This window comes from Pituophis catenifer, unplaced genomic scaffold, assembly GCF_029215685.1.
Source record: "Pituophis catenifer annectens isolate HBS135680 unplaced genomic scaffold, rPitCat1.0.hap2 SCAF_7, whole genome shotgun sequence".
In the NCBI taxonomy this organism is placed as follows: Eukaryota; Metazoa; Chordata; class Lepidosauria; order Squamata; family Colubridae; genus Pituophis; species Pituophis catenifer.
In genome coordinates this window covers 83,752,067-83,773,335 of record NW_027256887.1, presented here as the reverse complement: position 1 = coordinate 83,773,335, position 21,269 = coordinate 83,752,067, and the positions used below count along the sequence as shown (strand labels likewise).

The 21,269-nt window shown below is 38.6% G+C and overlaps 1 protein-coding gene across 4 annotated transcripts in view; it reads right to left on the bottom strand.

The window, feature by feature from the left end:
* The window catches only part of C2CD5 (C2 calcium dependent domain containing 5), a 91,958-nt gene that overhangs the window by 45,085 nt on the left and 25,604 nt on the right, over window positions 1-21,269 (bottom strand). For 3 of the 4 annotated variants that reach the window (XM_070946582.1, XM_070946584.1, XM_070946583.1), the window contains exons 8-9: window positions 17,151-17,236; window positions 9,374-9,482 (exon numbers count right to left, since the gene is read on the bottom strand). In XM_070946582.1, the coding sequence (XP_070802683.1) occupies window positions 9,374-9,482; window positions 17,151-17,236 (195 nt within the window). Of the gene's footprint in view, window positions 1-5,927; window positions 5,994-9,373; window positions 9,483-17,150; window positions 17,237-20,151; window positions 20,344-21,269 lie in introns of all 4 variants that reach the window. The other variant, XM_070946585.1, reaches the window with a different exon arrangement.

Genomic DNA, 21,269 nt, shown 5'->3' with positions numbered 1-21,269 from the left:
AATGGTTGATTCTAATAAAGGAGAATATCTGTAGCTCAGGCTTGAAATGAGGAGTCCTTGGTGCTCTCTGAGCTGGGTTTTTTTTTCTTTTCTTTCTTGGAAACATTTCCTTACCCAAACTAGGTAACCTCTTTGGGTAATTAAACATCTGGAAGAAAACAGCCAAGCTCAAACAGCACTAAGGAATTGCTGATTCAATGCACAACAATCCCTCAAAAATGCATGGGGAACACTTTTCAAACCACCATGCATCCATCTTGCAATTTTGGGTCAAGAAGGCCCAGAGAGGGAGAAGCTTCTGTAAAAATACGTTGCATTTCCCCTTTTAAGTAAGTAAAGGGAAAGGTTCCCCTCGCACGTATGTGCTAGTCGTTCCTGACTCTAGGGAGCGGTGCTCATCTCCGTTTCAAAGCCAAAGAGCCAGCGCTGTCCCAAGACGTCCCCGTGGTCATGTGGCCGGCATGACTAAACGCCAAAGGCGCACGGAACGCTGTTACCTTCCCACCAAAGGTGGTCCCTATTTTTCTACTTGCATTTTTCTACTTATATTTTTTCAAACTGCTAGGTTGGCAGGAGCTGGGACAAAAAACGGGAGAGCTCACCCTGTTATGCGGCACTCGGGATTCGAACCGCTGAACTGCCGACCTTTCGATCGACAAACTCAGCTTCTTAGCCCCTGAGCCACCGCGTCCCATACATACGTTTCCCCTTTTAAAGTTAGGTAAATACTGAGATATCTTAAGTCAATGGGATGCTCTCCTCTACTTCCTTCAGCATTAAGGAATATGTCTTTTCCATATAGGGTACATCAAAAGAAAGCAGCAAAGTTCTGCCTAGGGACCTGGGAAAAAAAGCAAACTGCCTTCTGTCCTTACATACGTCTGTCTGTCTGTCTGTCTCTTTATCTCTCTATCTTTCTATCATCTATCTCTATCTATCTATCTCTGTCTGTCTATCTATCTATCTATCTATCTATCTATCTATCTATCTATCGCTAAAACGCTAATTCTCATAACCTCGATTGTAAGCTGAGGACTACCTCTGGTGTCCTCAACTTACTGGGCTGGGCTGGAGTAGGACATACTCTGCAACAGGACAACATGTCCTATGCAGCAATACCTTGACATGAGAAGAGCTGCAACTAACTTAGCTAGAAGAGTATTTCATTTATTCTAAAACATTTAAAGAACAACAGAAATGACTTGATTAAAAAAGAAGAAAAGAAACAGTGGTTGAAAAATAAAATGTCAGTAAATAAACACACAATTTGCAATCATTATAAATTTAGAATTCATTATTTCAGTGATTATATCATTAATTAAAACATTAATGATTTCATCTTAATTTAGGTATAGCACAATCGCTGTGTCATATTGAGAAATAATTGTAAATTCCTACAAAACTCTAAACACTAATGTTTATATGGATGTCAGCCCTATTATCTAAAATAAGGGCACAACATCTTATGAAAAGAAATAGGAAACCAAATCACAAAAAAAACCCTGCAATCAATAAAAGCAATATTAAGTTCTAAATGCCCTCCCATTGTAGTCAACTGCTGATTGCCATCAAGTTATTTATAAACATCGAAACTGCTTCTGGTTAGTATTTTTATATCAAAGATTACTTACTTAAAATCCGTGTTTTCAATGTTTGCCTTGCTGTATAACATGTAATATACAGTGGACCAGTGGTGAAATCCAAAATTTCTTACTACCGGTTCTGTGTGTGTGGCTTGGTGGGCGTGGCGTGGCGGACGTGGCAGGGAAAGGATACTGCAAAATCTCCATTCCCAACCCACTCCAGGGGAAGGATATTGCAAAATCTCCATTCCTACCCCATTCTGGGGCCAGCCAGAGGAGGTATTTGCCAGTTCTCCGAACTGCTCAAAATTTCCACTACCGGTTCTCCAGAACCTGCTGGATTTCACCCCTGCAGGGGACCCATTCTTGTTTAAAGTGAAACTTTTCTATGTATATATATATATATATATATATATATATATATATATATATATATATATATATATATATATATATATATATAAGTGTCAGCTGCCACTATATGCTTGCTTGTGCTTCACTGCTATAAAGTGACAGTCTGCCATGAGCTGTGGGGCAGGGGAATTAATTATACCTATAATACCTATAATTACCTAGAGAAGAGGTGTCAAACTGAAAGCCCAGGGGCCAAAACTGGCCCGCGGGGTGCTTATATCTGTGGCCGGCTGGGAAATAAATAGCAAAGGACAGGCCCATGATGCCACTGCTAGCAAAAATTTTGGCTGCCAGAGTGTTGCAGGAGGCCTTCCAGGCCCAAAATAGGGCCTCCGGAGTGCTACAAGAGGCCGTCCTTGACTCAGAAGGTTATAAAAGGGAGGAAGGGTAAAATATTTTACCGTTCAAGCTTGCAGGATTCTGCTACTGTAGCCTATGTCAATAATTTATAGTTCTAGTCTTCCTCTGTATTAAAAGAACAAAATCACAGAAATGTACGCCTCTCTATTTTTATAAGTGTATAAAACCATGCGTGTGGAGATGCAGTCCCGTGTCACGCCCACCATGGTTACGCCTAGGCCCCCCCCACCCCTGGCCCTCCGAGGTCAAACACAACCCTGATGCGGCACTCAATGAAATTAACACCCCTGACCTCGGAATCAGAAATAATTTATCAAAAGTGTAATATTCCAAATACGACATGCCAAATTCTTAAGGCACTAGGCATGTGACTGGTTGCAAGCCCAACCTACAGTAGCTATTCCGCACAATCATTAGTTGTAGCTTTCCAGTAAGGTCTAGAACAACGGCCAATGAATACATAAAAATTCATAAGAGTTATTGTTCTATAACATCTGAGGGGGTTATAGATTCTCCATTTGTGAGGTTCAGGAACCAAACCCAAATGCAAGTGTGTTCACACAACTATTGTCGTAGAACTTTTGCAGGAACTGAAGTTAATCAGAACATAAATAACCATAGAGCACTGCATTTTCCAATGTAATATAGGCCATCGGGGTTTTTTTTAGCAGTACCCCTTTGTAGACCACATAATACAAACACACCAGTCTCTATACAAAATCAATCAATCAATCAACTGAATTGAAAATAAATGGAAAAAACACATATACTGGCAGTGGGCGGAGTTAGCCTGAAATACTGCATTCTAATCACTGTGCCATCAGGGCTCTTTAGGCAGTTTTAATCTACAACTGTTTGATTATTGCTGATATTAATCAAGCTTTTCTCATTTCAAATTGTGACTCTTGTTGAGTTCTGAAGAGTAATCAAATGAAAAGGTATCTGGTAATCTGATACTCATCAGTCATGTGGTCCAAGTTAAGAAATGATTAATAAACCAGACTTTACAATTGTTCATCTGGATGAGAACCAAGCATAAATTATTCTACTATGAAATTATTAATCCTAGCAACAGTCGAGGAATCCAGAAACAGTGTATTTAATGTTATTATATCACTGGTTTACCATTACCAGTATTAGCTGGAATAAGCAAGCCACTGTAAGCAATTCTAAAACTTGATCTACTTCTGCTGAAATTGCTGAGGTAAAAAAAAAAAAAAATTAGTTAACTAATTTAATATTCTAAAACACTTGATGCTGCACCGAGCCATTAATATCAAAGGCTGATGTTACGACGCCCCACCCATGGTCACGTGACTGCATTTCGGGTGGTTAGCAACAGGCCCTCATTTCCATGGTTTGCAGCATCCCGTAGTTATGTGACCGTGATTTACGATGTTTCCCGCCAGAAGCCAACATTTACTTTGTTTCTGGCAAAAAGTGCCAATTGTGGAGAATGGGTCTGCTTAACAACCGCCACAGAGAAGTCGTAAAATCAGGCTGGTCACGTGACGGCCTGTATAACAATCAGCATGACCTACATCTGTAATTTTAAGCTCAATGACTCCCTGTAGTCATTGATTCAATTGATGTTTATTTGTATGTTATGCTTTTACGCGCTTTTAGTTACTTTTTTTATTAACTTGTTTCGTGTCGCAGAATTGCATTTGTATTCATAATTTGCTCGGGCTGATCTATAACTGTAATATCCAATCAATAGTAAGGTAAAAAGGTAAAGGTTCCCCTCACACATATGTGCTAGTCGTTCCTAACTCTAGGGGGCTCATCTCCGTTTCAAAGCCGAAGAGCCAACGCTGTCCGAAGACATCTCTGTGGTCATGTGGCCGGCATGACTAAACGCCGAAGGCACACGAAACGCTGTTACCTTCCCACTAAAAGTGGTTCCTATTTTTCTACTTGCATTTTTACATGCTTTCGAACTGCTAGGTTGGCAGAAGGTAGGGCAAGTAATGGGAGCGCATTCTGTTATGTGGCGCTAGGGATTCGAACCGCTGAACTGCCAACCTTTCTGATCGACAAGCTCAAATCTTAGCCACTAAGCCACCACGTCCGCTTAATCAATAGTAGGCTATATTCAATTTTACTGATTTTCCCCCCCACTTATTATGCTTATGGTTCTTATTGGTTTTTGTGATTTGATTTGTAAACTGCACAGAGATCAGTAATTTTGGTGATACAGAAATACTAGGAATATCACAAACAACAAATAAATAATTTATCTCAGCTCCTTTTCAGCGGATGGTTTTGAAGCTTTCTTGAGAATTTAAATCAATATTCAGAGCAAAAGCAAAGACAACAACAGAATGATTAAACACAAGAACCTGATTTATTTTGAATGCTTTTATGGACAAAAATTTGCCAGAAATAATGAATGTATTAGGCGATAGATTTATCAATCATCAATTTAGTATAACTGGGGAATTCAATAAGACTCTGCAAATCACCCTTCTTGGACAGGAAATTATGCTGTTGACTTACAGATAAGAGCACAAATAGCTTGGGAGACTTCTACTTCTGTGCCTGTTTCCTTGAATTAAAGTACTATACTGGGGAAAAGGGTGGGATTTAAATGCAATGGCTAAATAAATGTTTGTACCAACATAACCTTATGGGTATGATATCTCATGCTTTTTCACTGACTGAAATTGTATATAATTGTAGAACTAAAAGGAACAACTAGAAAAGAGATTCCAACATGGGGTTTCCTTTTCAAACTTCCTACAATGAAGCAAATGAATGCAAATTCACCCTAACTTAATTAACAAAAGCAAGTTGAATATTCATTTGTGGAAAAAGTATACTACAATTCATTCTGATCAGCTTTTTTTCTCAATTTAAAAAAAGATAACTCTCCATCTAAAGATTCCAAAGAGGAATGTCATTCATTGTGAATATTCATCCATACTATCAGCTGGCCAGCATTATTTAAATGATTTGATCTTGAATAGAAAAATAAATCACAATTTAAAAAATATCTTTAATCCAATAACCTACTTCTACTTCAATATTGTAGCTTGATTAATGTGGCTTTGGCTGTATTCTCCAGTTAGCCAGTACTGTGGGATTATTTAAAAATTAAATGACCTATTTTAAAACAATAAATATACCTAAAATCCACAAATAAGCTAAAAAGTATTGCAACATGAATAAGATGTCTTATTCAATAACAAGAAGTCGTTTTGCTTCTAATACAGATGTAGCTAAAAATGATCTTCAAATGGCATTTCTCCATAACTGAGCCTCACACAGAAGATCCTACTTCTAGTACAGGAAAAGCTAAATCTCAAAAGGAAAGAATTTAGTGTATGATTAGATTATATTGATGTACAGGGATAATTAGGGACATACAGTCTAGCAAGAAACAATGGGATTTAATTTCATAATATAACCTACTATATTAATCATAAAAGTTATTTTAAATTTTCACAATTAAAAAGAACAAAATTTGAAACGTTAGCTTGGCAATGAATTAAGATATTTCTAAAAAGACTTCACTGAGCTGCCATAATTTTTGTCAGTGTATGTAGTACTGAATGACTAATAAAATACCTGAATTGAAACTATTCCAGTCTAGTAGTTTGTATGATCTTGTGTTACCCATAATTCCGACAAAGGCTGAGTTCAAAACAGCAAATAAGTAGATCAGTTATGGCAGCAGAATATAGTGAAAGAAAGAAAAAGAACACACACATACATCAACACACAGACACACAGAGACACACACACACCAAGAACACAACTGAGAGGGTTGCTCCAAAGGAACTGGAAAGACACAGACAGCAGAGTTAATAAGAGAATGAAAACAGAGAAAGACAGAAGGAATATACTGTGTTAATCTAAGTGTAGGCAATAAGTAAAACAAATAAAAAAATATTAATACCACCTTTTGAAAGTTTGGGTTACGTTTCTCCATGCACTGCTAGTAGTTTATGCATTTTAAAATCTATCCTATTTGTGCTAGAAGTGGCTCGTAACAGGATTTCCCCCCCCTCCCTTTTAAAGCAGAAGACTTGACAGATATAGCACTATACAAAAAATATTAACATTTTATCAGCATAACCTTGAATCATGCTTCATGGTATTATCTTACTAACCATTCCTAAATAAATAAATAAGATTTGTAGAAAAATCTAAAAAAAAAAAAAAACTTTCAGAGTTGACTGTATATTAGGAGGTTGACCTGTGTCTACAAGCACAAAATTCACAAAAGTAGGCATACTGACACCCAAAGTGACATGCCAAGGCCAAAAGCAATGGTGACCATATGCACATCATTACTTTTTTGAAAGTAACATTATTTTGATAATAGGATATAAACAGTACAAAAAACAACAGTTAGACCTCTACCAGACAGAGGCAATCTTGTCTTATCTGACAATCATCCATTCTTGGCAAGAACAGAGAGGCATTTTGGAAGTTAGGAAGTTTCTTTGGGAAACTGGAGGTAAGAAATGTCTTTGGCTAAAGGAAAGTTTTAATTTTTGGTACTTTCACCTGAGAGGTGGGGGAAAGAAGAGGAGAATTAAAAATTGATCTAAGTAAAAAAAAAAAATCCAATTAAAATGGGTAGGCCAACGTCTCTTTTTGATTCTTGTCAAAACAGAGATGTATCAGGTAAGGGGAAAAAAAAACATTTTACCAACAAAGGAGAATATTTGCAGCTCGAGGTTGAAACGAGATGTCTTTGGTGCTCTCTGAGCTTGGTTATTTTCTTGCAGATGTTTCATTATCCAAACTAGATAACATCATGAAACCATTTTTCCTTCCGCCCTACAAATGGACACTTGCAAGATTTTAAGCAGCAACTATACTGACATTGATTGCTATAGTCTGTAAAAAGGTATTCAGCACAGCAATGGCCACAAAGATTAACAAGGAGAGGATTATTAGGGGAAAAAATGTTAGCTGGCTTATTGTCCCAGACAATAAGCTATCTTATTGTCTGTTATAACAAACATGGTTGCTGCAGTCAAGGTCTTGATATTAGCTATCCAAGATAGAGGTTCCTGTGCTAAAGAGAATTCTTCTGACATTTTATTAAAAAATTCATTGCATTCAATTTAATCTACCACTAAAGCAGACAAGGTAACCAGAGAAGCATTCAATTCAGATGGTCAAAGATATCCTAAAGGAGAATACACAACCTGCAGGTAAATTTGCTGGCTGTTTTTGTTCCTAATGGAGGCTTCCATTCACATCAGAATCTCCTCAAAAGGAAGTTGGGAAGGGGACCGGAGAGAATTATAGGAATATAACTGCGAGGAATCATCTGGATAACTTTGCATATTCCTAAGAAAAATTTCTCAAAACTTCTTGGAGAAAAAAATGTGTTTTCTATCAAACATTTATTTGTTCAGTGGTACCACAACTAAAAGACAAACAATTCCAATTAACTTCCTTCCTAGTCAATTATCACAGTTTATTTTTATTGGCTAGAAGGACCAATAGTGTTTACCCTGTTATATGAATAGAATTATTCATTTATTTAGAAATATGGCCATTTAATTAAAAAGACTGGATAGGCAGGGGAAGGGCAAAAATCTAACTCAGTCTCCTATAGACCCTGGACCAGTAACTACAGGATAAAAACCTACAAATAGAACATTATTTTGGGGGTTTTGTGCTCATAATTAGTTTGGCAGCATTCACATTTACTGCTTCTAGTTATTGCTCAAAGATATATTCCATTTAGACTAACTTGTTTTGATCAAAGACTAGAGATCTTTTTTTAAAAAAAAAATTCTTCAATGTGTCTACCATTTAGGCTACTCTAATTGGCTAAAAGATCAAACAAAATAAGCAAATCTGGATACAGGCTTTAATGCTATCTAAGGAAAAATGTCTCTGTGCCAGAGTCACGTTGTTGCTTGAGCTCCTGGATGGCTGGGGAATTCTGGGAGTTGAAGCCCATAAGTCTTGAAGCTGCCATGTTTGGAGACCACTGCTTTAAATCCATGCTCGGCAAAGCAGGTAGAATGTTTTTTTTAAGGGGACAAATCTAAATAATATAAAAATAACTTTTCTAGAAGTTCCTGCACTAATTCCCAGACTAATCCTGAGTCAATAAGACTCCACCAAGAACAAAGCACATTCTGTTCCATGGGAAAACATACTAGACTGGGAAAAAATTGTTATAATCACAAAGAAAATGAAAAGGAAGACTTTTGTTTGACATGCATTTTCTAGCCCTAGTAGAACAGATTGGACACTAGGAATCAACCATCTTTAGCAAACCTAAAGGTGCTTTTCCAAAAAAGCAATTAGACTTCTTTTGGATTTTTCCTTGAAAGAAGAAACTTCTCTTGCATGAGAAGTGAAACGTTTTTTAAGAGGAAAAAAAAATACAAGAAAGTCCGGTTGCCTTTTGGAAAAGTACCTTTGGGACAACCATGACATGGACGATTGAGAATCTCCACTGACATTTTGTAATAATTTCCTTACTAGTTAGAGCAGAGGTCTTCAAACATAGCTGGCTGGAGAATTCTGGGAGCTGAAGTCCAAGTCTTAAAGCTTGAAGACCTCTGAGTTAGAGGAAGTCATTTTCTACTTCTAAAATGTACTTCTGGTTGGGTTAAACAGATCTTTTAAATTATGTAATTTTTAGAATCTTATCTAAATCATCATCATTCATGTCAGTTGGCATTCTTCGGTGCCAAAACTTATAAAGACTTAAAAAGAGAGATAGTACAGAAGACTTAGTAAGTTTGCTCTTCTTTATTCAATGTCTTACTGGGCATTTTAATTTCAGAATCTGGAAACAAAATGAAAGCAATTAATTCTAGAGTGGTATCGTATGAGTCATATAGCTCAATGGCACACACACACACACACACAAAAACATTACAAGGAAGCTGTCTGAAATGTTTGCTAAACACCCTGTATGCTTAACCATTCAACATTTTCCAAGTTCTTACCTCCAGCAAAAAATAATAAACATAAGCACAAAGAAACAAAGGTCAGGACAAAATGTAAGTAGATTTAGGCTTATAACGTACCTGGATTGTGGATACGATCCAAGAGTTTCACAGAGCGGGCGCTGACGACCCCACCGACGTGGAGAAGGAAGCCCGGAGGAAACGCCGTCAAAGTAAAAAAAGGAAATTCCTGTGCCAATCAGAAGAACAAAATAGCCGTTGACCTCACGAACTGATCCTACTACTCATCAACTCAACATGCATGGATTTCATGAAATACAAATGAAAGAAAACAACTGGGAAAGGGCTGCCTTCAAATATATACCAGGAGTTGGCAACCTCGTCAAGTCAACAGACACAGGTAAGAGTTTTGGGAAAGTCACACGGACTCTTTTGCAGCATTGCTGCATGGTCACAGATACTCACTCCCCAAAGATAAATTGATTCCCTTCCCCCCCTCCAGGTGCATTCTACCACTCAGGAGATGTTCATGTCATCTAATGAAACACTGTGCTGTAGCCACACACGCACGCACCCCATTTTTACTTTCTAAAAATGCCTCTGGGGGTTCCATGTGCAAATGATGCCAATGCTAAAAGCTGGCATTGTAGCATGTTACTCTTAAAAAAAAACGAGATCGCGTAGATATAAAAGGAGGTCCCTGTGTGTACACTGGTGTCCATGGTAATGATGTTGCCTCTCCCTGGTTTACATTATGCATTAAGCAAGCAAAATGTATGCCATCCAGTTTGCTTGGGGCAGCAGACATCTCAAAGGCCAATAAAATACTACTTTCCCCCCGCGTAATCCTGCTACTAGAAAAAATTGTTAACCATACACTGTGACACCATAGAAAGCTAGGAATCAGATTTTTTTTTTATGGCGAGTGCCTTAAAAGGGAAACACATTTTAAAGAGCTCTCCAGTTGTAGAATATAATCCCATCTGTTTTTATTTTGAAATTTTAGGTATTAATTTCATTTACTGCTGCTTCTTATTATTATAAATTATAATGCTATGTACACTTACTTTTTTTTTTCTTTAATTTGATTTATATGCCGCCCTTCTCTGGAGACTCAGGGCGGTTTACAGTGCGTTAAGCAATAGCCTTCATACTTTTGTATATTTTATACAAAGTCAGCTTATTGCCCCCACAAACTGGGTCCTCAATTTACCTACCTTAGAAAGGATGGAAGGCTGAGTCAACCTTGAGCCTGGCGAGATTCGAACTTACTTTAATTGCAGACAGCTGGTGTTAAATTACAGTGCCTTGTCTGAAGAGCTATCTTGGGAGAAAATCACTGTAACAATTTATTTTTAAATAAGGATTCATACAACATGGCTGTTGAAATCTAACACTTCAACTCTAGGCTTCAACTCTAAAGGACCCTGAAAGAACTGGATTAGCTAGACCACTTTCTGTTAGATTTTCAGGCCAGTATGCAGTGATGGAGACCGGACTGGTGTTGCTCGTTGATCATCTGTGGTGGAGCCAGGATAGGGGTGGTACAATCATCCTAATGCTCCTTCATCTCTTGGCAGTTTTCAGTATCACCAACTGTTGCATTCTCTTAGGTAGCTTTAGGGATTGGAAGTGGAAGGCTCTCTACTTTGGGTCCAGTTTCAATCCTGACATGTCACACCTATAATCTGTTAGTGCCTCAGGATTCAATTCTACTCTCCTGTTTCCACATTCACATGAATCCACTAGGGGAGATCATCCATCAGTTTGGAGTCGAATATCGTCAATATGCTAATGATCCCCAATTATACCTGGACTGACTAAGAGATGCTGTTGAAGATCAGCTCCAGATGTGCAGGTCTAGATGGGGAGGAACAGGCTTAAACTCAATCTTTGCTTGACACACACACACACCGTCCCCCTTTTCTGTGATACTCCACCTTTATTCTTTAATGGGGTGCATGTTGACATGGGGGTCTCTTTGAATTCACAGCTCCTACTTGAATCCTTTGTATACAGGTACATCAAAGTGTGCCAGTGACGCCTGTTCCTGGACTAGAAGGTCCTTTGAACAGCCACTCATGCCTGTGTCACCTCTCGATTGGACTATTGTACCACAATTCTACTTGGAGCTGTCCTGGAAGAGCACTCAGAAGCTACGACTGGTCCACATCTGCATAGGCAGTGATGGGTATGTTGTGGAACATATATATGACCCCGCTGCTTTGTGAGCTGCGCTGACTGCCTCGGTCTTAACTTGAACGAGACATTTCAAAGCATTCCTGGTCACTTCTGATCTTCAGGATTGTGAGCTTTATAAAAAATTTTCTCCTTTTCTATTTTTCTGCCTTCGTTCAAGGATTAGAAGCAGCGGCTGGCTTTTAAAGCTGCTGCTTTAAGGACTTTACAGTCCTTGAGGGCCCATTTTCCTTGCTGGAGTGAGAGGGAGCCCCTGCCTAGTTTTGGCTAGGCATACTCAGTGGCAGTGGCCTCAAGAGAGGAGTGGAGTCCCTACCCAGTAACTGCTGGGCATACCTAAGAGCCATAGCCTCAGTGGAGGCCATTGGAGTCCCTGCTTAATCTTGGCTAGGCACACTCAGAATTTCCTGCTAGCCTGATTGGCTTTAAGTCCCTGCCTGGTCTCGGTTGACTACTGGATGAAATTCTTATCACCCATAAAGCTCTTTATGGCATAGGACCTGGCTACTAGAGGGACAATTCCTGTCAGGGTAGGCACAGATCTTATTAGTTAAGTAGTGCCTCTCACGGGATCTAGAAAGCATAACTTCTTGGAGATCACTCCTGCTCTGTGGAATGATACATTGGCAATGATCTTTACAGCTCCTACCCTATTGACTTTCTACAAATGATCAAAGACATGATTGTTCTCCCAGTGTTGTGGTCCGTCAGCAGCTTGCGGAGCTGGCAGCGGAGTCAGACAGCGATGAGGCTAAGGAAGAACAGGGGTCAGTCCTGGAGGCTGGGGAAGGCCCGGATGAGGGCTCTGCGTTGGAGGCAGAGATGGGGCCAGGGCTATCGGGGAGTGATGTGTGGACTCCGGAGCTTCCAGAGGCTGACAGTAGAGAGGCAGAGGAACAGGAGGAGCCTGTTCCTAGCGCATGTATGAGAAGAGCTCCCAGAAGACAAGAGCAGCTAAAGCAGAGAGGACGACTCGGAGTAGGGCCAAGAGATGATTGGCCCCTCCCATAAGGCTTAAAAGACCAGCAACGGCTCTTGGCCTCTTTGCCGAAAAACAACCGTTGAGAGATTTGCTTCATGTTTGCCTGTATTTCTTTCTTGTCAGCATCTTCTGTTCCTGAACTGTTGCCAAGAAAAGCCTTTGGCAGTTTGCCTAATTATCCCAAGGTCAGAGATAAACTGAAGAATGGTGTTTTGAGGACTTTGCTTTCATTTAATTTGGAATACATTGAGAATGAGTTAATTCTCAGCTGTTTTAATAAAATCTGTTTATTTTTTGGAACTGTTTTGCATTTAATATTAACTACGTGGGCCTGGGTCATAACACCCAGGCCTTGGGTGAACATGGCGGTTGAGCCCCTATGGCAGGGCTGTCAAATTTGTGGCCCCGCCCATGCCTGGTTTGGCAAAGGGGAAAAAAGTCATGATACGTCATGTGACGACGACGCGAGTTTGACACCCCTGCCCCATGGTGTGCTTTGGTCTTGACTTCCAGTTACCTGTGTTCTTTTATTTTGATATTTCTGTTATCTTTTATATTTAAAAAATAATAATTGTAAGCTGGACATAGATGCTGTGGAATTGAGGGACCTCACCCAAATTAAAAAGATAACAGCCACTTAACCTTGATTCAGAAATATTTGCATCCTAGGCACAAGGTAAAAGGAAAATATGTAACAACTGGAAATATGTGCTTGGATAGAAGTTTTAATATGAAACACAGCTAGAGGAATTTCATTTTAGAATCCACTGGATAATGTTTGGAAAAAGAGGAACAAGCATCTCATTCTGGCAATGGCTATTGCTGGGTTAATGAAAAATCTCTGACGGTATTAGGAAAACTGCGAGCAGCATGGTGGCCTAGTGATGAAAACACTCGCCTCCCACTGGGAAGGTTGAGAGTTCAATTCTAGGTAGTGGCAGATGTTTCTCTCCTAGGGCACAAAGAAAAAATATCTGCTGAGAATGCTGAGAATTGTGTGTGGTGTCAGGAAGGGCATCCAGCCAGTAAATGCTCAGCTCCATCCAGTCACCCAGACTCTACTCTGAATTAAGGGATTGCAGGATCATAAAAAGGGAGTAGCGTTAGGCTGCACTACAGAAAATAACTGAAGTAACAAGGAGACCTGGTAATTGTTTTGCATTTACAGTGAAATTTTCTGTTTTCCAAATCTTGATATAATGGACTGCTTGCAAGAGAAGACCAGATTTATATAGAAGTTTTACATAATGTCATTTGCAAGATGTAATTAATACGCAAATGGAAAATTACAAAGACGATTTATTTTTGTATTTAAGAGATATTAGTGAATAACTGAGGTTCTGTTTAAGCAAGATTTCACTGTATTTGCACTGGATAAACATAGACTATCTTGAATTTGACATCTGCGTCTTTTAATTCGGGGATCATTTTAGGTAAATGGGGCTCCCCTTGGGGTGCACCCGGAGGCTGCAGTTGGTCCAGAATGCGGCTGTGCGGGGGATTATGGGAGCGACGGGGCGCTCACATATAACACCTCTCCTGCGCGAGCTGCACTGGCTTCCTGTGGTCTTCCGGGTGCGCTTCAAGGTGTTGGTAACCACCTTTAAAGCGCTCCATGGCTTAGGGCCGGGGTATTTGCGAGACCGCCTTCTGCCGCCAATAGCCTTCCACCGACTGGTTCGCTCGCACAGAGACGGCCTCCTCAGGGTGCCGTTGGCCAGGCAGTGCCGGCTGGCAACCCCCAGGGGGAGAGCCTTCTCTGTGGCAGCACCTGCCCTCTGGAATGACCTGCCCCCTGAGATACGCATGATATCAGACCTCCGGACTTTTCATCGGGCCCTGAAGACACACGTGTTCCATCTAGCTGGACTGGCTTGATCCCATCCTCTCAGTTTTTTAATTGAATTTCGGTTTTAATTGGGTTGTTTTAAATTCGGGCCAAAATTATTTAATTGTTTTTTAAAATGTTTTTAAATTTTATATGCTATGTTTTATCCTGGCTGTACACCACCCTGAGTCCTGCAGGAGAAGAGCGGTATAGAAATATAATAAAATAAAATAAATAAATAAATACCAACCGCCAAACTGGCTATGCTGCCCTGACCCTGCTGAATTTATTTCTATTTACATAGAATAACTAATATGCAAATCCGTGACCTGAGAAGATTAAAAATGTTTTTATGTGAAGAATATACCTGATGAAAAGCATCAAATGAATTAGTTCTGTGCTTTAGTATCTTAATTCAACATATTCCAGTTTTTCACCCTATTGAAAAAAGCATTTTCTAAAACTCTATTGCAGTGTACAAATTATGCTTATGAAGAATAGTAAAGTTTACAAATTCCTACTAACACCTGTGGTGTTTCATTAGGATACACAGGTTAAATAATGTTATATTTCAGGATAACTATTATACTATTATATTTCCCATGGAGGACCACAGTCACTATTGGACATGTTTCACTATAAATGCCAAAAAAGGACTTGATTTGATAGGGGGGAAAGCAGAAGCAAATAAAAAAATCATATTTCCAATATGAAGCTAATCTGAACATGCATCATGCATATTCTCTATGCATGTTATTTGTGAAGAAGCTTTTAATATGTCATTTTAAATGCAAAATTGTTTAAAGATCTCTTATAAAGTTGTATGATTGTGACTTACAATGTACATTTAAGTACTCAGACTGAAAAGTCAACATTTGTAAAGAATGAAAACATTTACTGCATATCAACCGAAAGACTAAACCCATTATCCATAAAAGATCTAAATTATTAGGATAAGCAGCAAAGTCAAAACTTTTTTTCCCCCTTTGTTAGCTTTCAAATTAAATATTACAAAATCAAATCAATGAAAAATGTTAAGTTACATGAAATGTATATTCATGCAGAAGTCAAAGGAGCAACTGGACTGTTTAAAAGCTCCGGAAAGCTTTCTCGAAAATTTTCTGCCTAGGAACAATTCCATAAGGAATGTGGAATTTATAATAACCGGCTCCAAATTCCTCAAATAAAAGGTCCAAGGTAGAAAAAAAAAGAGTCTCAAAATAAATATGAACACAAAGAGAGAGAGGTGAAGCGTCACACAGTAATTGGAACATACCCGCCTTCTACAGAATTTATGAGGCGATCCTCCCTTAGCAATAGGTAACACAAAAATGGGGAGAAAATTATCCACCGATACAAAGCTACTGCTATTCATTTTGAACTAATCCACATTTTAATGGGACGTGACATACAAACATGTAATTTTTGGCATAGCCCCCTTCATTCACTGAAGTAAAATTTTACTGCTACAAATGATTTGAAATTTGCCCAGTGAATGTGGGATCCTTATTCACAATGTGGTTTTCAGCTCTAATAATCAGACTTAAATAGCCTCTCGTAAACATTTACAGATATAGAATTAAAGCGTGCGGGTAGGACATGAGGAAGGTAGCTTTTCTCTGGTGAGCTATTGCTTTTTTTGTTTAAGCTCAGCTGACTGAAATAGAAACATGAAAAAGGCTGATGAGAAAAGGATGCATATGTATTTGCATTCAAGTTTATAGAAACCTAGGAAACGTAACAGCAGAAAAAGACCAAGGGATCCATAGAGTCTGCCCTTTGAGGTTTTTTTTTTTTGTTTTTATTTTTAATTTTTCCTGCAATCTCTCCTCCTGTTTTGTCCGTCAGACCTTCTACCACTTTTATGGTCCGTCTCTGGACTCACTCAATTTTAATATCTTTTTTTTTAGTAAGGTCTCCAGTACTGGGCACAGTATTCCAAATGGGCTCTGGCCCTGTCCGGTTCACGTCAGAAGCACCCTTTAAGGCGCTCCTGGGTTGAAAGGATTAAGCCGGTGACATCACCATTGTTCGGGTTACACCCGTGGGAGCTCGTTTCATGTCTCCCATCAAGAAGCTGGAGTGAGTGACGGAAGTTCATCCCGCCACGCAACAGCACTCAGGTCTCAAACCTGCAACCCAGAGTCCTAATCATTTGAGCCACCGCGCTCCATATGGGGTTTGACTAAAGTCCTATACAGTGGGATTAGGTCCTTCTTTTTCTTGCTGGTGGTCCCTCTAGTGATGCATCCCAGAATTTCGTTTGCCTCCACAACTGCCTGGTCACACTTTACTCTTTTGCAGTCATCTGCTATGAGCACACCTTAAATCCTTTTCTTCTGCTGTTTTGTCTAACACTGTACCTCCAGTATTGTACCCTTCCAGAAGATTCCTTTTCCCTAAATGCACAATCTTACATTAAGAAACGTTGAACTGCAGTTTCCACATATTTTTTTTACCAATTTTCCACCAATGCCAAATCATCTTCCATGTTACGAATAACCCCAAGAGTGTCAACTCGATTACACACCTTTATGTCATCAGCAAAAAGACCAATGAAAACCTTATGAGCTTTATGAAAATCTTCCATGATGTAAATCTCTTCTTTATAGGGATATGCATTTCATCCCTCTGTCCAAATACATGGTGACAGCTTATATAATTCACAATTGCAGCAGAAAGATAATTACTTAATAATAAAGGAAACATTCAAGTACATTTTTCCTACACAACAGTAGAAAAATACAGGAATGTTTCTAAAGTGATAGTTCTGGGCTGAAATCCTGCACAGATTTTCCAAGAAGTTAATCCTATTGAGCTCAATGGCATTAGACATGAACTGTGCTGGTAAACATCAAATATATAACAGGATTGAATGAATTTCTTACCCTTTGCTCCAGAGCTGATTGAGTTTGTTGTCTTAACAGAGCTTTTAAAGGCCCCCCTTCTTTTCCAGCACTACCACTTCCCATTCCTAAAGAACATTAGCATGTAAGTCAAAGTGAAATCACATAATTAATAGATATTACATCAAAGTTATATTAAAAATGTGGCACATTTTTGATTACTAGCAAATGTAGACAACCCTGTGAAAGTCTAACATGACATGGTCAAAAAGCCAGTGTATCAATTAATTTATGAAAAGATGTATTTAGTAGGGAAAAAAGTAAGCTTCGGCTTCATTTAACAGGCTATAATTTTTAATTATAATTAGCGTGCATGTTGCCTATGATTTATGTGCAAAAACTAGTAAACGTGATCATGCTAGATGAAAACTTTAGTAAGCCATTGGCTAAAGATTACACCCCTCAGTCCCATTTGAACTTTTAAAAAATCCAAACAGAATTCAGAAGTTAAATATTTCAGAGTGTTTAAAGATAACGTTATCACACTGCAGTCTGAGATACAAAGATTTTCACATGATTATGTGAACAACCATATAGATATTTTGACATAAAAAGGGACTAAAATTTGGAATTCTTTGCTGATTTAACAAGCCCACACAGTTATCAGAAAAAGGGTATAATCATATAGAGCTAAAAGAATAAAGGAAAATAATGTATTTTCAAGGCTGAAATGATGAGGCATTTCACATCAATGTTTACAGGAGTAATTCCATTAAGTTTATTCAGGAAAGGTTGTATTTAAGTCATAAAGATATAATTTAAATTCAAAGTTTCCAGTATCGGTCTTTGGTATCCCCAATTGTCATAAACACCAAACTCCCAGTAATAATAACCCTTAATAATAGTGAGCTGTATGGACTACTGATCAGACCCAAGATCCACATTTACAACTAATAGAGAATTCTAATTTCTCTTAACAAACCATCAGCAAACTAATTAATAGGGGGATGCCTTAGTATGTTGGTTAAGTCCATGGGGTACAATTTAATATGCTTATTACACAAACTAGAATTAAACCTGATTTTAAACTTTTCCTTTTTTTGAAGGGGTGGGATAAAAATCCTCGCTTCTCTGGATAGAAACAATAAAAACTCCAAGATTGGACGTTATGTTAAACAATTCACCCTGCAGCTAATGTGAAAAAAGGAAGAATATGGACAAGCACAGTGGGAACATAAATGGACACTAATTTATAAGGTCCATCTATGATTACTTGATAGGTTCTTAACGAAATCTGCTCTATTATTCAAGACATTTACATGTTTTATGGGGACATAGTGGCTTAATGCTGCCTAGAATAGCAATGCCAAACAATTGTGCTTAGCCTTCTTAAAATGACTTATTTCACAATTCAATTCTCTCCAAACTGTTCAGGGCAAGCCTCAGTAAAATAAGACTTGGACAAAAGTACCTGGATGCTTATAATCCAGAACATTATGGCTACCATAAGTATCTGAAATACATATAAGTGGCCATATTCCTGCAACTAAACACTATTGATGGAATTACGGAGGCCTACCTGGTCTAACGATAAAGGATAAACTGACAAAATTAACAATTCATCTAATTTCAGAGACTTTAAGGTTTCCTGCTCATTTGAATCGAAATGTTCATTTTGTACCAACCCCTGATATTACAGCTGATGTTCTGCACACACTTGCCATCTTTGCAAATGGCAGCAATAGAAATAGATCCCATTGCATGATTAAATTTACAGATCACTGTTCATTCCTGTCCTATTAAAACCTCCATTTTTAGCTGTTTTTGGATAAGGAAACAAACATTAGCATCTATATAGTCCCATCCTGCATGGAGCAGTCAATCTAATTTTTCTTTTTTCTTTTTGCTGTCAAATCTGTCTGACAAGGGACTATACGATACTAAGAGCAGAGACAGAAATGGAATGAAGGCTGTTTGTAGAAATGAAACATACTTCACCCAGAAAGAGAACAACCCAAACTGTACCGCTCCACAGCATCAACCGAGTTTACATTAGTTGAAACAGCCTTGTGAAAGGACAGGCAAAACTGACATTTATACCGTGAACATTTAGAAGGGCATTTAAATTGCAGGTACAAAAAACAAAAACAAAAAAAAACAAAGCAGGACTGATGGCCACATGATGGTCAACAGAGTAATATGAATGACTTGGAGAAGACAAAGAAGAAAAAGAAGAAATGTTCCTCCCAATCGAAACAGAGGAGCATTGAAACATGGCCAGAAATGGATGGCTATACAGGTAGTCCTCGACTTACAACCATTCGTTTAGTGTCCGTTCGAAGTGACAATGGCACTGAAGAAAGTGACTTATGGACACTTTTCACACTTACGACCGCTGCAGCATCCCCATGGTCACGTGATCAAAATTTGGATGCTTGGCAACTGGTTCATATTTACATTTTTTTGGGGGGGGTGTCACATTTACCTCACATATCCTGGACATGTATGTCACATGTCGCAGGGTCATGTGATCACCATTTGTGACCTTCTCACCAACAAATTCAACGGGGAAGCCAGACTGATTTAACAACCGTGTTACTAACTTCACAACTGCAGTGATTCATTTAACAACCGTGGCCAGAAAGATTGTAAAATGGGGCAAAACTCATTCAACCGTCTTTGCTTAGCCACAGAAATTTTGGGCTTCACAGTGTCATAAATCAAGGACTGCCTGTACCACAATTTTTTTTTTTTTTTAAAAAAGGCCAATTATCTATCTCATAAAAGTTTTGGGAGGGAGAAAAGTCTGATTAAAAAGGCATGATAAAAATGATTTTAAAAAACAGTCGTGATAAAACGTTGGGGGTGGGGGAAAGGAAGGGAAAGGAAAACCAATCCCAGAAAAGTAATTATATCAACGTCATGTAGCCAGCAGTTTTGGGATTTTAAATGGGTCTAGGGGGGAGGGGAAATCATAAGAAGTTTTCACACTGTGCTTGGTGCCACTACCCAAACCAGCAAAGCGATTGAAGAGTAATCCTACCCGAAGCAGCCAGAAGTAGCTCTTCAGTGAAAGAAATACTTTTCCTGAGAATTGGGTTCACAGGGCTAGAGTGAAGAGAGTTAGAGCTAGACCCTGAGCAGAGAAGACGGGGCCTTGTAAGTGGTGGGGAACAAGAAGATAAGGTTGGGGAACTGGGAAGCAGGAAAATCTTGGGTCCCCACAGGGGAAGTGCTGCGGAGAAAAGCAGTAAAGAGATGGTAGAGTTCAGAAAATGACAAAAAAAAAAAAAAAGAAACCAAGAAGAAAAGAAAGAAAAAGCAAAATGAATTAAGCAAAACCAGGTTTGTAAGAAAAAAAAAAAAAAAAAGACAGCGAGCAGCATTATGAACCGTTATGGATTTACAATACACAGGATGACAAATGCAACACGATGAACGGGCACACCCAACACGAAACCTTCATCTATTATTGCTCTATTTTAAAGCCAGGAAAGTGTGCTTTTATTTTTTTTTATTTTTTAATTGCAGCTTATTCCAAACTGAATGGGTTTTTACAGGAGATGAATACCCATTTTTTGTGAGTGTTTAAAAAAAAAAAAAGCACATAAGTTACAGAGGTGAGATGAATGGTGCGGAAATTTGATAAACAAATAAAATTCACCTTTTCGGAACAATTTTGCACTTTCTGACGGAAATGGGAGCAGCTTGCTTAGAAAGCCTTCAATTTTTAAAAGTTACTTTGCATTCTGATTTTTAAATAAAATAAAACAATCAAACAAACAAACAAATAAATAAATAACTGTGTTTCCTTCTTTTCAGTTTCCTCCACATTATATACTTTCTGGGTAAAATCCTCATTCAGAAAATAGTCAATCTCTGTATTAGATTGTTAATTTAGTAAGGAAAGCACAATGTCGACTGGCGGCCTCCAGGGGGAGAGCCTTCTCTGTGGGGGCACCTGCCATCTGGAACGAGCTCCCCCCCCGGAGATATGGAGGATCCTGGATTTGCACACTTTCCGCTGTGCCCTCAAAACATCCTTATATCAGCAGGCTGGTCTGGCCTAACCTCCCTTTAAATTGTTTTAAATTTGTCTTATAAATTGGGGTGTTTTAAATTTGTTTGTGGGCCAAAGCATTTAATGTATTTTTAACTGGT